Source organism: Daphnia magna, linkage group LG3 (assembly GCF_020631705.1).
Source record: "Daphnia magna isolate NIES linkage group LG3, ASM2063170v1.1, whole genome shotgun sequence".
In the NCBI taxonomy this organism is placed as follows: Eukaryota; Metazoa; Arthropoda; class Branchiopoda; order Diplostraca; family Daphniidae; genus Daphnia; species Daphnia magna.
The window spans coordinates 600,390-617,508 of NC_059184.1; the positions used below are offsets into that span (position 1 = coordinate 600,390).

Here is a 17,119-nt window from a genome sequence, read left to right on the forward strand (position 1 = left end):
GCGTATACGGAAGTCAAAACCTGATAGAAAATAAATAATGAAATGAAAAACTTAGTAAGTCACCTTGTGCTAACCTTGAATCCCCCTTTCATCGTCCGCTAGTCTAAGTCTAAGCCAGACAGTTTGCCGATCTCCGTTACCCGGTCAATACCATTTCGTCTAGATCTATCTTCTGTTGATAAACTCTAAAACTCACTAGTCAAAATGTCGCTGAAAAAAGTAAGCATCGATTCAGTTCCCTTGTCTGGAAAGCGTGTTCTTATAAGGTACTAAAAGCAATTATTGACATTGTTATTAAATAATTGAGTCACACTTTATTTTCTCACATTTTCTTTCAGAGTTGATTTCAATGTTCCCATGAAGAATGGAGTAATCACGAACACGCAGCGCATTGTTGCAGCTCTCGATACTGTCAAATATGCACTTGAGCAAGGAGCAAAGAGTGTTGTTTTGATGTCTCACCTAGGTCGCCCTGATGGCCATAAAGAAGACAAATATTCCATGAAACCCGTTGCACCAGTTCTGAAAGAATTGCTGAACAGGCAAGTATTACTGTAATCTTTCCTCTACAGAAAACACCAGGTTTTATGACTAATTAAAAATAGGGAAGTCATTTTCCTGGAGGATTGTGTGGGAGCTGATGTTGAAGCTGCATGTGCTGACCCAGCTCAGGGTTCAGTTATTCTGCTTGAAAACCTTCGCTTTCATGTAGAAGAAGAAGGTAAAGGTGTTGATGCTGCTGGAAATAAGGTAAGTTTTCTATTAAACAAGTAGCAATAGCTCCATAATTTAAAATTGATCCATTTCAGATCAAAGCGGCAAAAGAGGATGTACAGAAGTTCCAAGAATCTCTCCGCCGGTTGGGTGACGTTTACATTAACGATGCATTTGGCACAGCTCATCGAGCTCACGCCTCAATGTTGGGAACTGGATTCGATGTCAGAGCATCGGGTTTCCTCTTGAAGAAAGAATTGGCGTATTTTGCCAAAGCACTAGATAATCCTGAACGCCCATTCCTTGCCATTCTCGGAGGTGCCAAAGTCGCGGACAAGATCCAGTTGATTGGCAATTTGCTAGACCAGGTCAACGAAATGATTATTGGCGGTGGCATGGCATACACTTTCTTGAAAGTCATCAATGGAATGCAGGTACAACAATACAAGACTACGTAGGGAAAACATTACTCCCCATTAAGCCCATCTTTCAAACAGATTGGCAGTTCGTTGTTTGATGAGGAGGGAGCGAAGATTGTCGAAGATTTGGTAGCCAAAGCGAAAAAAAATGGAGTACAACTTCATCTCCCGGTTGACTTCTTGTGCGCTGATAAGTTTGCTGAAGACGCTGCTACCCAGACGGCTAGTGTCGAATCCGGAATTCCCGAAGGTTGGATGGGCTTAGATTGTGGACCAAATACAGTTGCCAACTTCGTAGAGCCAATTAAACGTGCTAAAACGATTGTTTGGAATGGGTAAATATAACATAAGCAATATAGGTCTATAATATTAGCGATTAAATGATTTCCCCTAAGGCCTGTGGGAGTCTTTGAATTCGAGAAATTTGCCACCGGTACCAAAGCTGTTATGGATGCAGTTGTTCTTGTAACTCAAAACGGCGCAACGACTATCATTGGTAGGTTACATTTTACTGTCGTTTATTGTAATTGATATTGATTCATTCATCCTTCAAAAGGAGGAGGAGACACAGCTACTTGCGCTGCCAAATGGGGAACTGAAGATAAAGTAAGCCATGTCTCTACTGGAGGTGGAGCATCGCTAGAGTTATTGGAAGGCAAGGTTCTGCCCGGCGTCGCTGCCCTTTCTGATGCTTAAAATGGTGTTACTTTTTAATATACTTTAAATACAAGCATCAATCGTCCTTTCAATTTGCACTGTAGTAAAATAGCTGTGTAAAAAGAGTATTCTTCGGCATTATGTTTCATTCTGTAATTCAGTTTTGTTTTGCATGAACGTTTCAAATCAAATATAATAAACTTGTTAGTTGAAAAACTGAAATTCGTCCTAGTTTCTGAGAACATCTTCATCCGATTCCGTCATCTAGACATAATATCAACTCAGATAAACCATGGCTATAGAAAACTAGAAAAGGTTTTACCGTAAGAGGAAGGGGTACTGGAATCGCCGGACGCCGGTCGTTCAGTGTTTACGAACAACTATGGATCACGTGACTTGTGACGTCATCTGTCAAACATGGCGGCTTGACGGCGGAGTCTTGGTTTTGACAGAAGTTGTTTAAACTAGGAAATATAATAATTCTTTTGTAGTGCGACATTCGTTTCGATTAAGGTCAAGACTGTGCTGAAGTGAAAATGATATTTTCTTGATTATCCCGTTTACGTGATTCTGTCGGAGCACATATCGCCTCGTAATGATCTAAACTGTTTTTTTCTCTGGTTACCTAGCTTGAAAGCCGCACAAAAAACAAACGCTTCTCTTTCGTAAACTGCATGACTCGTATGTGTGACGAAAACTTTTTTTCTGATAGCTAAATGGAAGTTTATTCGGGATTATGCATATATTTAGTTGAGATATGCAACCAAATATTCTTTTTACATAAAGCTTGGTTACGGGTTGGGTTGTAAATACAAATACTCCTTAGCCAATAGCTTTTTCTCCTCTGAAATTGGATTGTGATTTTTTCAGCTAAAGTGTATGTTCCACTGGTTTAATTATTCATATCACTAATAACATAGGATCTATTTTGCATACCTCTATTTGGTGTTGGCATAAAGTTGCATGCAAACCTTATATGATATTTGCACACACAAACAAGTTAGAGGTTCAAAGAAACAATTTGTGTAACAGTTAAAATAGCTTGAATAATGGTAACACATTTTCAGCATGTGTGGTTTCACTAATTTTTTACCTAAGAAAATATTTTTTATGGTATTAACTATTTTGACTATTTTCCAGATTTTTGTGCCGACACCACATCCATAAACACAGCCAACTCTGAAGATACCTTGAATTATTATCAAAGTAGTCCTGAACCAGTCCTAAACCAGTACTTATTGGTTTCACAAAAATGTGGAACATGATGTGTGATGTCATGCCCACTATTACGGAAGATGCCAGCCAACTATCACAAAGGTCCTCCCAATTGCTATCTGGTGAAGAAGGGAACCTTGAACAACTAATGGTCTCCATGCTGGATGAAAGAGATAGACTTGTAGATTCTTTACGGGATGCACAAGTATGTTAATTAAATATTTAAATTCTAAATGCATTTCATCAATGGAATACGAACATTATTAGGATCGTATGGGAGAGCTGGAAGCTCGATTGGCCGATGCGGAAAAAGAACGGGATTGCCTCCAACGCCAGATGGCCGCTTCTTTACCTCAGGTAAAATTTGTTTAAATGAAATGGCAAAGGAAGGAATCTGTTGACTTTAATTATAATTTTACTCATTCGGCATGTAGGAATTAGCATCGTTGACCAAAGAATTGGCTCAATCTAGAGAACAGCTTCTGGAGAAGGATGAGGAAATCACCGAACTGAAAGCAGAGCGCAACAACACTAGGGTATTTGCCTTCCTTTGGAAACGGAATTACATTACAAATAAATATTTTGTTATTATGTAGCTCTTATTGGAACACCTGGAATGTTTAGTGTCCCGTCATGAACGATCTTTACGCATGACAGTTGTCAAACGACAAGCAGCAAATAGTGCAGGTGTTTCCTCTGAAGTCGAAGTTCTGAAAGCACTCAAGTCGTTATTTGAGCATCATAAAGCCTTAGACGAAAAGGTATTATAGAACGACTGCAATTGGCGAAATGCAAAGCTTCTTAAAACTTGAATATGAATTATAGGTTCGCGAACGGTTGCGAGTGGCATTAGAGCGGACAGCCAGTCTGGAAGAGGAGCTATCATCTACCAAAGAAGAGGTACGTTAAAAAAAAAATTCGCAATCATTTATGTGTTATTAAAATAGCAATATTTGGCCATATAGTTGCAGCATTTAAAAAATGGGTCAATGTCAGTGACACATACCAGCACGGATGGAAGCGGTGGTTCAGTTGGCGAAGGAAACACTAATGAAGTGGCAGGTGCAACCAATGGAACTTCAGAAGTTTCAGCTGAAGCCAGCAAAATGACGGAATTGCAAACAACGTTGGAGAAGCAAAGCAGTGAGCTAACAGTGCTACAGCGACGGCTATTGGAGGCAGAAGAAGCTCTTCGTGCCGCTCAAAGGGATGCCCAAAGAAGTCAAGAACTACAGGCTCGACTTCAGCGTGACTTGCACGAGAAGAGCGCTCAAAATCAAGATCAGGTTAATACCCCAACTAAAAAGAAATTCCCTTTGTATTATTTTCACGTTTCAAATATCTAATGTTATTCAGGAGGAGCGTATTGCCACTTTAGAGAAGCGGTACCTGAATGCTCAGCGCGAGTCAACATCACTTCATGACTTGAACGAAAGGTTGGAGCAAGAACTGCGTAATAAAGATGCGCAACTTAAGGTATGGTTTTCTTCTTGATCGTGTTTATTGAAAAACCATCTTCATACATTTATTCTTAAATTCGCTACAGCTGCAAGAGGACAGAGTTCGGACCATGGAAGAAAAACTGGAGCTGGCTGACCAGAAAGTGACTCAATTGTCAAAGTTACCCGAAGTCCAGCACGAATTAACTCAAGTTAGTCATGTTTTAGAAATTCGATTTGATTTTTTCAATATTCATCAATTATCGCAAAGGTCCAAGAGCGTCACGGTACGGCTGAGGATCGAATTCAGAGACTGGAAAGTCAACTAGAAGAGAAGTCAACCGAAGTGGCCAAGTTGCAGCAACGGTTGAGAATCAATGAGGAACACAATTCACGTCTCTCAACGACCGTTGATAAGCTGCTGCAAGGTAATGTTTTTTAACATTTTTTCATCGAATCGCTCGCTGGATTTTTTCTTTCCCGATTATTTTCAGAATCCAACGATCGGTTGCAAGTTCATCTCAAAGAACGTATGTCAGCGCTGGAAGAGAAAAATCATCTAACGCAAGATCTAGATAAGTCAAGAAAGTGTTTGGAAGATTCTCTGAAAGAGAAGGTGAGCACTTTGTTTGTTTTGGAAGGTTCATAAAAGAAACAGCTGAATTATGATTGGCTATAGCCGAATTGCTAAATTACTGTCGTTTGTTTTAAGGCCGAAATTTTGAAAGAACTAAACAAATCACGCTTAGAGATGGATGGCGTGCGTCGCCAACTTCTTCAGCAAGAAATTGCGCTCAATATTCAGCAAACGGACGAGTTGACACGATCACTCTCTCCCCACCCTATGGAGACGTCTTTCGTAGATACGCGCTCTTTACCTCGTTTACCAAAAGCCCGTAAAGGTGTACGTGGAATGGATGAAGCTGATCAATGGGGACTCAACAGTGCCCCCTCTCCATCCATGGGCTTAGATTCCGGGAGAAATTGCGACATGGGTGATGGACGTGTCAGCAGCAGAGCAATGGGAGAAGAAGACGATGAAGAAGAACTTGAGGACCAGGATGAAAGAGACAGTCCACAAGAAGGAGGTATGATGGACCCTGGCCATGAATATCATCATCAAGGCTACCTAAATGACCTCGGTGATCTTGCCGACCTGGGAGCAATGCTCTCCCCTTCCAGCCACACGGATGCCCAAACTCTGGCTCTGATGTTACAGGAGCAATTGGACGCCATCAACCAAGAAATTAGGTCTGTAAATCGACATTGCACTGTCTTGTGTAGACATTAATATCTCCGTTATCCTACCCTCAAAGATTGATACAAGAGGAAAAGGAAAACACGGAAGCCCGAGCGGAAGAACTTGAGTATCGAGTAAGTAGCTTGGACCATTTGGTGGCCAATCACGTCCCTGTGACGAGCAGTGGTCGTTCGACTCCCCGAGTAAGCGGTGGAAGTGGAGGAGCTGGTGGAACATCTTCCAATCATAGCCCAGTTGTTCCAGCGAATTCATCCACTGGATACAATAACAATCCGAATACCAGCAGTTCCTCTTCGCCATCGGTGGCCCAGTTAAACACTGGGAGCAATAACGCAGCTTCACCCCAGCGTGACTACCTTCAAAAATTTCACACGGTAACAATATGTCATTGATTTTACTATTCCGTTTATTTTATGTTTTTTAAAGTCACCTCACCCACAGTGCATACATCAAATGATGCATTGCATTGGTTGTCAATAAGAATTAGTATTTGGTAGTTTTAAAGTTCACCATCCACTCGAAATCTCTCCATTTGGCAAAAACGAAATCTATTGTTCATTTTGATGATCTGTGACCACAAAACTACAGATCCCTCGAAGCAGAGACGTCAACCTATACGAAACATTGGCTGAATGGTCATCAGGACAAGCGGTATAATTTCCATGCCTCAAAGCATTCCTTTGAATAATCATAAATCACCATAAAAATCCAGCAAGTCCCTTGTTGGATGGTAGCATGCGCCTCTGTTTGCCATTGACCCCCTGCGGAATCCCTAGCAATCGTGTGCCAAAATTTGCTAGCATTGTATCTTGAAATCTAACTAAATTGAACGACTGATCGCCTTTAAGCAGCTAAACGCATGTGTATTGGCTTGACTCACACGAATTCATTTCGTCATTCTGTTTTGTTTCACGATTTTTTTCCCCCCCATTTTCATAGATGGGATGGGCCTATACTTCTGCGTCGCCCGAGAGTTCTCTGCCTAATACGGTAAGAAAAGGAATGCAGTCGATTTTCTTTTGTGCTAATTATTTCCCTGTTGTTTTGATATTACAGCAAGTGTCGACGCCCTCTTTCCAGTACCCATCGCTCAGTCAGGGTCAACTCAATGAATCTCAAATGGATTCGCGTTCACTTCGTCTAGACCGTATTCAACAAGCTCTGGCGATGACATCCGATGAGATGCGAAGGTACTTTCTTTTCTTATTTGGATATAAACGTCTAACATTTTAAGATTTTAAACCCTAAATGCTAACATAATTATCTTATCCTAAAATTTATTGCTGCTTTGGACAAAAGCAAACGAGCTAAAGATTACTCGGATCATCTCAGGTGCTTTCAACTTCCAAATTACAGCAGCCTGATTAAAATAACTGAAAAAGGCATCGAACTAATATTTCTCAATTTTCTACTAATTTAGGAGCTCGTTGGGCGAAAGCATCCCTTCGATCAATTCTAGCCAAGATTCGCTGGCTCCAGTCGGTCTGTACCAGAGGCCAACGGGTATGCCGAACGCTGCAGAATCTCCATCTGCGTCGTCGATTCAACTTCAACAGCAACAACAGCCGCAGAATCAGCGGTCGGAGCAGCATAAGAAAAAAGGAATCAAGTCTTCGTTGGGTAAATTCTTCAGCAGCAAGAAGGAGAAAAGTGGCAAAAGCAGCAAAGATAGCCTTTCATCAACCAGTAAGAGAGAACATATTGGCAAATGATGTCGTCTCCATCAGTTCTAAATAACTGTCGATTAGGTGGAGCCATGTCTCCTTTGGCGAGTCGAAGTGATGAGATCAATGCGAGAGATACGATCGCTTCCCTTAGCATGGGCTTGAATGTCGATCCTGAATGGGGAGTTCCTTTGTCAGCAACACCAACTCCTACTGGTACACCGGCCCTGGGTCAGAAAGACTTTGATCGCCGAATCAAGCGCAAGTATGAGACTCTTCTTTTTCATGTTTTCTTAAGTAAAGTGAAAGACTAATCTTCTTTCTTTTCTCCGTTACTTCAGGCACGAATTGCTGGCCGAAGCTATGAAGGCCGGTACTCCGTTTGCCCTGTGGAACGGTCCCACAGTAGTGGCATGGCTGGAACTGTGGGTTGGCATGCCACCCTGGTACGTAGCAGCGTGCAGAGCCAACGTCAAATCTGGAGCCATAATGTCGGCCTTATCCGACACGGAAATCCAACGTGAAATCGGCATAAGGTATGATTATAAATGTTTTAGTTATTTATATTCAAGATTTATTATTATTTTTTTTTATGCTAATGTTTAAAATTTTGGGTTTTTTAGCAATCCACTGCATCGTTTGAAGCTCAGGTTGGCCATCCAAGAGATGGTGACTCTCACCTCACCGTCGGCTCCTCGTACGGCCCGAACGACGTTGGCCTTTGGTGATATGAATCACACCTGGGTCGGACATTATTGGCTCCCGTCCCTGGGTCTCACTCAATACCGGTCGGCCTTCATGGAGTCGCTAGTAGATGCTCGTATGTTGGATCATTTAACAAAACGCGAGCTCCGCGGACAGCTCAAGATGGTCGATGCCTTCCATCGAACAAGCCTTCAATACGGCACGCTGTTGCTGAAGCGCCTAAATTACGATCGGCGCTTATTAGAAGAACGACGACGACAGGCAGACAATGACAATGAGAGTCGTGACGTTCTCGTTTGGACGAACGAACGAGTTATTCGCTGGGTAGCTGCTATTGGTCTCAAGGTAAGAAAACACTTTTTATGATAAAAGATGAATTTAGTTGTGAAAATTGTTGATGAATACATGCAGGAATTCGCCAATCATTTACTCGAATCTGGAGTACATGGTGCCCTGTTGGCGTTGGATGAAAGTTTCGACAGCAATGCAATGGGCTTGGCTTTACAAATTCCAACGCAAAATATCCAGGTAACGAAGCGTTACGTTCGATGCACTCGCCTTAAAAAACCGCAGACATTGACTTTGATTTCTGTGCAATAGGCGAGACAAGTGGTAGAGCGTGAGTTTGGCGTTTTGCTGGCCTGCATTACAGAGCGCACCCAGGACGGATCCGAGTTCATTAACCAGCAGCACACGTCCACACATTTGGCTTGAAAGTAGTACGTGTTCTACCCGTCTTATCTCTATTTAAGCAAAACAAAAAGTAATTTTCTTCTCCTTAACTATCGGTCTTATTTCACAGCGGACCTGTCTATATAATTGTAATCTATGTCCGCTCTTTCATTTCACAGCAAGTCATGCCTCGTTTATCTCTCTTAAGACCTTCAAAATTCCCAAATCACAGTGCTGAAAAGCCAGATCAGAAAATTAGGGCCAAAATTAAAAGTCAAGTATCCTCTTAAAGAAAAAAAAAACAAACATAGCCAGTGCAAAAAAAAAAGGTTAAAATTAACTACTGAAGAAGAAAACAGAAATTCAAGTTCCACCAGTTTCCCCTCGAATCTAAAGTGAGGGGGTCACCTCCTTCTCAATAGCTCCTCTCTCTCATCCAATCCATACTACGTGTACATTGGTCGTGTTTTAGTCTCACTACGTTCACCACGTCTCTTCTTCCCTCCAACCTTTTTATCATGCCCCGTGTTAACTATTGATATTCTCTCTAAATGTGTCAAATGATCGTCGTAGAGGTCCTTATTTCTATTCAAAAAAAACCTAAAAAAAAAAAATAGCTAAGTCTAAAGCAGATTCTCCCGTGGTAACTAAACGAAAAAAAAAAAAAAAAAAAAAAAAAAAAAAAAAACACAAAAAAAAAAAAACGCTAACGTAATGCATGTTTTGTGCGCGATTCAATTCCCGTAATTTTTTTTTTTCATTTTCAAAAGCATAAAAAGGAATGAAGTCTAGGGACTGAAGACGGGCCTTGTCGGTAAGGGTTGGAATCCGCTTTGGCGGAGGGGATCAAGATGTGCAGCTAAGTAGAACGTGTTCCGGATCCATTGCGTCCCTTCCTTTCTATTCTTAGCATACACATCCTCCCTTTGTCGCAAAATAGAATGAAAGAATGTCTAAATGTCGCCACACAATTTTGATTTTCAATGTCTTTTTTCTCTTTTTAATGTAAGAGTTATTTTTAGTTTTTTAAAATGAATGCCAATACTGATTCACGATAGTTGGCGATCGGTGCCATTATTTGCAAAGATTAGCGACAAAATCTCGCATCTCCCCAGTCCCTCTACATTTACCCTCTTTTTATTATTTCCTTTTTCCTTTTCATTATTCGAATTGAGCAGCAGCTAAAAAATTCAGTACGCGTGTATATAATTGCCCCCCCATCCCGTTTTATTTTTGGTTTGAAACGTGTCCCTTTTGTTTTTTCTTATAACAGAAATAACAATTCACTTGATCAAATGTTACCAAAAAGCGACTTTGTTCTTAGTAGGGTTTTTGACTGCCTACCAACGGCCCAGACAAAAAAAACAAAATTGTATCCTCCAACCCGAAAAAAAAAAAAAAAAAACTAGCAGCCGTGTGTAACAATATTACAGTGCATGATTTCTTTTAAAAAAATTAAATGTGCATCACTTGTCAGTCGCCAGCCAGAAAAGAAAGTAACGTCTACGCCTAACTCTCCTTTGTGCGTCTAGATTTTGGGAGACAGCATGTTGTGTATACATCCCTTTAATTTCGCCCCCTTCCTACCCCATGCGCGTTTTTATTTCCCCTTTTGGACAGTCATTGATGTATTTCTTTGCTACTGTTACTTGGCCGTTTCCCAAATTGCGTCTTGTTTCTTTTAATTATTTTCCAGTTATCCGGTCCATAGATTCTCCGCCCCCGCTTCACCTCGCCAAAAGACACTCACATTTAATGAAAGAAAAAAAGAATTACCAATCTGAAAAAAACAAAAAGTCAAGTGACTATGATTAATTTCTATGTTCAACACACACACACACAAACACTTTACTGTCTCCACTTCGTGTTCTTGCATCGTCAGTCTAAAACATCACCTTTCACACTTCTTATTGGATTGCTGTGCGTGTCAGATTGGTAGTTTGTTCGCAATCTGCACGTGTTTTTCCTTCTCATTGCTATTTCATATCTCGAGAACACGCAAAGAACAACCGACGTACGGGAAGAGATGGAGTTTCGGTTTATTGTAACGTTTTTGATCACGAGAAATTTCTTTTATGAGTACTGTCTCCCTCCAATACCCTCCCACCCCCCTCCCTCGCGATGTACGGTCCGATAAAAAGGAAGCGGAACAAAAAAATATCAGTGTACGATATGTGAAAACAAACACCCAAAAGTTGTTCATTTCTTTCTGTTTTTCTTTTTTTTTTTCCATAATTTTATTACGATGACGATTATTATATCTCTTGTCGGCAACGCTGTAAAAGAGAAGACAAACAAATTTGTGTTTTGTTCTTTTGTAGAGAAGTGAAGACAAAGGTCAACTCACTTGTCAGCATACAAGTTTTTAGAAAAGAAAGCAATCGAGAAATCCAAGAATGAAAGGACAAGAACAAGAGAGTAGTCAAACAATTTTGATCTAACAAAATAAAACACAAGTGAAACACATTTTTGTTGTCCTCTCTTGCACTCAGTTGGGAGGCGAGGGGTCCGATTGCAAACAAACTTCTCAACGACAATAAATGCAAAAGAAAAATATGCTGGCCAGGGGGCAGACACATCGAGTGGGCAGTTTCTTATTTGAAACACTGTTGTGGCAGTTTCGAAGTTAATACAATTATATAATACGGAAAGGATGGAAGGGGGCGCGAAAGATGGGTGTGTCAGAGGAATGAACATTTGTTGTTGCTGTCATTTAAAAAGAAGAAAAGAAAAAGCGAAATGGTCATCGAGAACAAAATGAGAAATAGATTTCAAAGAGCGCAGTTAAAGATCACGAGCTTCACAGGACGAACAAGACGTAAAAATGGTCGACGCACGTTTTCAATGAGTGTCAGTCATGATCAGTTCCATCAGTCGCACTCGCATATCAAAAAGCCACGTATTCGCAGGATAAATATCACCCTGGATTTGTTGTGTTCAAAATCAAACATTCGACGACAAAAAATCTGTTTTTGTTCAAAGTATGAGAAAATACTGAATGAATAAGAATACGAGTTGAAGAATTTGCGTTGGCGGGATCATTCCGTGTTTGAATTTTTTTTTTTTTTTGTTCAATTTTTTTTTTCTTTTGTTACGTGTAAACTGTGTGTAGTAGAGTGCTGGTTGCGGCCGATTGTCGATCCGGACCGCTCTTTGGTAGGATTTCTTTTTTTTTTTTTTTTTGTTTTGTTTCCGTAGCTGATGGAGCACACGAGGGGGTTAACTATGACCGTCTTCGAGAAGTACCTCGTCGCTGATCTCGTGGTTCACGTAGTGAGGTGGCACAGAGCCGGACAGAAACCACTCAGAACGGGTGCGCATGCGTGCCGTCTGTCTCTCGTGCACCTGCCGGGATTCAACAGTGTAAAAAAACGTTGCAAAAAAAAATAAATAAAAAATTAACTTAATTAATAAACGAATTCCGCATTGGGTTAGTTGTGGACGAGGACAGATAGAAATTGGACGTAAACACGAATTAAATGGTCAGGATCACCAAAAGCGAAAAAATCCAACGGGTGTCCCTTTTTTATTACAAACTGCTTGATTAAAAAGAGAACTACGAACTAGGACGACACAATTTGATTTAAAAAAAAACAAAAAAAAAAACATGTAAATGCTATCAACTACGGTGGGGTGCGAACGAACGAGACGTTTGAGTGATAAAGAAAAAAAACAGTAAGCGAAAAATTATGGCTCAATAGATGAGCAAGTTAAAAAACTAGCAGTTAGGAGTAGTTCTTCGTCTTCAATCAAAGGGGAGGAACCAGAACCAGGAATTATCAAGCTGTTGTGCCGACGGACCTGAGGTAGAAGGGTGAGCGATTTTGCAGCGTCGTTGATATTGGAGCGAGAACTCCTCCGCTCTTCCAACGGTCGCGAAGACCTGACGACCATGTGCCGGCATTGGCTGTTGCTACTACTCCGGCTTCCACTGCTGGAACTGCCGATGCTACTGACGGGCGATTCGGGACAACTCACATCTGCTACGCAATTGGCGCCCATCTATTTACAAAAATGGTTTAACAATGTTGCCCGTAAAACGTGAACGGGACCAATACTTAAAGAAGTATGCACAACAAGAAAAAAAAACGAAAGAAAATGAACAAAATAACAAACCCGGAAATTCTCGTCGCCTTCCAAACTAACGCTGAGTCTTGCCGATTCGAGCATGTCACTGTTTTCGCCACCACAAGCTTCCGGATAAATGTTTAAGGATTCACTCGTACTGCCATGGTCCTCTGAAGTATGACCTCCACCTGAATATCGAACGCAAAAAGGGAAAGTATTTGAATTTCACTTTCCCTTTGCTGACAGCTGATCGTTTATGGAGGGAATACCTATGCTAAAGGCAGGCTTGCCACGTAAGGGCGGCATACTGAAGCCAAGTCATTTCTGCTTCTAGTGATATGGGACCTATTTGAACAATCGAGGAATAAGCAAAACCAAAAAAATAACATGCTGGCCAATGTGACTAAGGGCAGATCTAGCAAATACCAGGCAGCGGCAAGGCGTTGGGCGGCCGACCAAAGTCCATAATCCAGGCGTCGTCAATTTTAAGACATCGACCGGTGATTCGTGAGTAGTAGCGGTAGTTCTCCGTTCCGAAAAGATTACACGTACCGAAGTGATCGATGAGGAACTTCATAATCTTCGTAGCAGCCTGGAGTAGACGTCTTGAATTTAGTAATGAAATTATATCCGCGGCAATCGTGCCCAGTCGAGCGAAAGAAGAAAAGACCACCACAGACAGGAAATCCGCGCAACGAAGTGAAACCAGATATGAAAAAGCGAATGAAAATTACCTCAACGTCCTCCTATGGCCACAAGTTAAGGGGAGCGTTGGGGTAATTAGAAATGAAATGTGAACTTTCATAAGCAAAAATGTGATAGCCGAAACGATGTTGGAATGAGAACAGGTTTTGACAATTTTGACCTACAGTACCTTGAAGCGAATGACATCATCCATTGTGGCCTGTCTGCCAGCCCCTACACACGTGTGGAAAAAAGACGGTGCAACTGATACGCCCAAAGCTTCGGAGCTCATCCCACTGCTGGGAACGACGCTGGTAGATGACGAAGATAGGGAAACCGCTCGAAAGGTGCCAAAAAGTAATACTAATAGCTGCTGCGTGCATCTGGGCAATTCACCAATGATCCTATTGAAAGATTTCGGAAAACAATTCAATTCCGTCTCGGACGCATTATAGCCAATAATTGAACTTCCATCTACCTTCGAACTTGTTCCTGTTTAGATTTCAAATCTGGAGATTCACCAGAGGACAGTAGTACATCGAATAGCTGCTTTTCGGCCTCGACACCAAACACACCGTCAGGCAGCTTACGTAGAAATTTTTTGACAACAGAAGAAATGGTGTGAACGCTAAAATTAGCGATGTTCACCAGTCTTCCAGTTTGAAGGAAATGAATCAACTTTTTCATGTTGGCTTGGTGTCCGGGCGCCCGAAATACGTCCCGTTTGTTTGGTCCCTCTTTATTCAGCTTCAATATAAGGACCTAGGACATTAATGGAATAAATCATCAGTACAGATTTTTCTATGATGTACTTGTTGTAAACATTACCAACAAGGGCCCGGGAATGTCTGGTTTACATATTTGATCAAAAGGAACTCCGAATTTGACTCTGTATGGAAAAAAATTATGATTGAACGAGACACATCAAGAATGCACCACCACTTAAATGATCACTCACTTTTCCATACGGCAAGGGTAGGGGGCTGGAGCATGTGCACACGATGCCACAGCACTTCCCAGATGGGCAGCTCTGCGTTGCATTTTAACTGCCCAACCACTCATTCCACGGTAAATCTCAACAGTCTATGTAGCAGTCGCGGCATCCTAAGACTGAGCATAACCAAAAAGGCACCAGGGACACGAGTGCAAGAAAAAAAAACCCGTTACGTTTCAACCTTTGGAATCGGTTCCCACCGCTTGAAACTGTTTTCTCGCGAGGCGCTTTAATGACTCTGACAGTTAAAAAGCACCGCCCACAAATCGGGCAAGGACCGTGCAAACCGCATCGGAACGCCAACAAACTGAACTAAATTGAATGATCGTATGATACCTTTCTTTTAATACATTGAATCCGATGTGGTTAGTAAATCCGAGCGTACACAAGAGTTTTGACAGGAAAGAGGAGGGTCAGCTTCGTCTTCAATGGCGTACAGATGTTGCCAGATCTCGGCATCTCATCTGTGGAACAACTACACACCCTTGGCAAATGGTAAAAATTGACAAATTCACATACGACTGTGCATTCTGACAGGTTTCATCTACTAACCGTTCATTTAGTGATTTTGTAACTAGAAAGTTGGCCTAAAATCTTTGACTTAATAAAAAAATACTGAAAAATCCTTGGCGCTGTTGATATGAACGTCACGAGGTTTCATTTGCATAACAGATAGCTTTTCTGCTTTTCCCTATGAAAGAGAAAGTACACATTCCTCCAAAGGCAATTATACTTCAGAGATTTTAGATAAAATGACAGTTAGTTTTACAGATATTCATCCATATGCAGATTCAACTAAGGTCTGTACCCAGTCCCTTCTGGCGAAAGAAAGCGCTCATTTCGTTTTAAATGAAACATAGTAGCGAAAACAAATTGAATTGAGTACGTCACCCCCTTTTCTGTTGCAGACAGCGTCATGGTCATGACAGCTAGACCTGTTACTTGATTAAGCTGTCTGTACATCAATCCCAAAAGTCGAAACCAGAAATGGCCCAATGACAAGCAGTAAAATAAAGCCCAGAGGCGATTCTAGTACTTAATTCAAACAGAGAAACAACACGCAATTTTCTCAATTTATTCAACTGGTGATCGGTTTCAACCCTAGCGTAGAATCGGATATAAGTGTGGGTGTAAGAACTCCCCAAGCCCAGCAGGCACCACAAGATTGCTTCATAAAATTTCAGGTAGGTATACTCGCTTTCACGTTGCTTCCCAATAGGTAGACGAGGACATCAATGTCCGCGAGTATATTCGATCCGTTACGTCGCAAGATTAGACTGTAGAGCATGCTGAGGCACCAACTGTGAATGACAACGTATAAGCTCTAGCCTATCAAAAAGAAGGTCTAGATCCCCTCTTCAAAGGACCTCAATCAAAAGAAAAGAACACCAGTTTTTCTTTTTCCTATTTGATTTGTTTGTGTGTGAGTGTGGGTCGCTCTGATCAGATTTAACAGAAAATCGGAAATATGTTGCATGAAGTTGTGGTCTCACAGTTTTGGCACAGGGCCAACATTGCCCACGCGTCGATTTGATAATCCAATTCGTCTGCCGAGCTTATACGTCCTAGCGTCGAAGATGTTTTTGAATGCGAAGAGCAAAGATAAGGAAGATATAGCCTAGTCATCAATAACATTACTTGCTGATATATACATATAGCACGTACATTAGAACAGGTAAAAACTTTGCACATATATAGATTTACATTTGTACTTGGCCAAACCCTTCCTTGGGAACTAGAACAGAACGCGCATCTACTTTCGGTGATGAACATGAATACTCGTGGATTTTTAATGCATAGTTTACTTTTATACCTGACACAAACATACCTTCGAAAACGTGCTACAACCTCTACAGGATTATAATATTTGCAGTATATGCATGTGAATATTTGCCAATTTAGCCCGCGCCGGAGTATTAAAGGTCACTCGTTCGAAATGATCCCTCAATTATGATCTTCTATTCGGTTTCACTTTTATATGTTATCATTACTTCCACACAAAGGGCAAGTGATGTTTGAACCTCAAAATAAACCTCACCCTTATATACCTGAATGTGTAATACCGTCAAACTGAACAACTTTGAACTGTAGAGAACTTTCAGAACAGCATCATAAAACACAATAGAAAACTTTTAGAGGGAGCAAGAAATATGAACTTTCCTTTATCCAAATCGTAATTCATGTTCTACAAAGTCCAGTATTGTTTGTCGTCATCAGATTGGCTCCATTTCATCTTAATAGGAATAAATTTAGACTATCGCTGCGATCATCAACTCGTAAAGTTAATTATATACCATCATCACGAGAACAGGTATATTTTAGTTTAGGAATTATCCATTCTTCTGTGAACAAAATCTATAGCTTTGGATTACAAGACTCTTATACAAAGGCGGTCGATAAGATCAAACCGTTTTATTTTTACTCTTTCGACGATCGTTAAACTCTTTAGATGGGGGCAAGAATCAAATCAGTGATGACGAAGATGTCACGAGTTTCAGCAAGTTTGATGAAACAGGATGCATTCATTCGCAATAGGTCGTTTCGTTCCGGAAAGTAGTCCGGAGAACAAACTTTGCTTAGGATAGGAAATTAACATATTTAGCCAGTTGTCGACAAGTTTGTCTCCT

General features: G+C 41.0%; 3 protein-coding genes and 1 long non-coding RNA gene across 8 annotated transcripts; 2 read left to right on the forward strand and 2 right to left on the reverse strand.

The window, feature by feature from the left end:
• The first annotated feature begins 100 nt into the window (after positions 1–100).
• On the forward strand, positions 101–2,012 carry LOC116919202 (probable phosphoglycerate kinase). The gene is made up of 7 exons (XM_032925135.2): positions 101–266; positions 339–542; positions 606–750; positions 810–1,148; positions 1,212–1,468; positions 1,529–1,629; positions 1,690–2,012. Exons 1-7 carry the CDS (start codon positions 205–207, stop codon positions 1,827–1,829), a joined length of 1,248 nt encoding a protein of 415 aa, XP_032781026.2. The 5' UTR covers positions 101–204; the 3' UTR covers positions 1,830–2,012.
• LOC123470603 lies at positions 1,853–2,250 on the reverse strand. Its single transcript, XR_006644378.1, has 2 exons — positions 2,113–2,250; positions 1,853–2,054 (listed from the first exon to the last, which is right to left on the reverse strand). It is a non-coding gene; the product is annotated as an uncharacterized LOC123470603 (long non-coding RNA).
• On the forward strand, positions 2,209–10,943 carry LOC116919196 (liprin-alpha-2). 5 transcript variants are annotated; one of them, XM_045171052.1, is made up of 23 exons: positions 2,209–2,471; positions 2,931–3,210; positions 3,273–3,362; positions 3,440–3,541; positions 3,602–3,766; positions 3,831–3,905; positions 3,971–4,291; positions 4,362–4,481; positions 4,552–4,656; positions 4,716–4,872; positions 4,939–5,060; positions 5,157–5,695; positions 5,761–6,079; positions 6,294–6,356; positions 6,645–6,695; positions 6,762–6,895; positions 7,005–7,037; positions 7,126–7,391; positions 7,454–7,634; positions 7,711–7,905; positions 7,993–8,419; positions 8,486–8,602; positions 8,675–10,943. In XM_045171052.1, the coding sequence occupies exons 2-23, from the start codon at positions 3,043–3,045 to the stop codon at positions 8,786–8,788; spliced, it is 3,864 nt and encodes a 1,287-aa protein (XP_045026987.1). In that variant the 5' UTR covers positions 2,209–2,471; positions 2,931–3,042; the 3' UTR covers positions 8,789–10,943. The 5 variants fall into 5 exon arrangements, with proteins under 5 accessions (XP_045026987.1, XP_045026986.1, XP_045026989.1 ...); XM_045171051.1 differs by having other exon boundaries at positions 2,209–2,382; XM_045171053.1 differs by lacking the exon at positions 2,209–2,471 and adding an exon at positions 2,541–2,667.
• Positions 10,944–12,221: 1,278 nt separating this feature from the next.
• Positions 12,222–14,985, reverse strand: LOC116919209. Its single transcript, XM_045171058.1, is given in 9 exon segments — positions 12,222–12,748; positions 12,863–13,099; positions 13,101–13,159; positions 13,241–13,406; positions 13,689–13,902; positions 13,977–14,260; positions 14,327–14,387; positions 14,457–14,608; positions 14,829–14,985. Coding segments are annotated over 8 exon segments (1,440 nt in total). The 5' UTR covers positions 14,561–14,608; positions 14,829–14,985; the 3' UTR covers positions 12,222–12,433.
• Between the last annotated feature and the right edge of the window lie 2,134 nt (positions 14,986–17,119).

What these genes read in the sequence shown, in the direction of transcription:
- LOC116919196 (XM_045171052.1), top strand. Translation starts at nt 3,043, where the DNA reads ATGTGGAACATGATGTGTGATGTCATGCCCACTATTACGGAAGATGCC. An exon ending in AATGGTCATCAGGACAAGCG is followed by an intron (nt 6,357 to 6,644) that starts GTATAATTTCCA and finishes CCATTTTCATAG; the next exon opens with ATGGGATGGGCCTATACTTC. An exon ending in GATTACTCGGATCATCTCAG is followed by an intron (nt 7,038 to 7,125) that starts GTGCTTTCAACT and finishes CTACTAATTTAG; the next exon opens with GAGCTCGTTGGGCGAAAGCA.
- LOC116919202 (XM_032925135.2), top strand. Translation starts at nt 205, where the DNA reads ATGTCGCTGAAAAAAGTAAGCATCGATTCAGTTCCCTTGTCTGGAAAG. An exon ending in AAAACGATTGTTTGGAATGG is followed by an intron (nt 1,469 to 1,528) that starts GTAAATATAACA and finishes ATTTCCCCTAAG; the next exon opens with GCCTGTGGGAGTCTTTGAAT. An exon ending in CGGCGCAACGACTATCATTG is followed by an intron (nt 1,630 to 1,689) that starts GTAGGTTACATT and finishes ATCCTTCAAAAG; the next exon opens with GAGGAGGAGACACAGCTACT.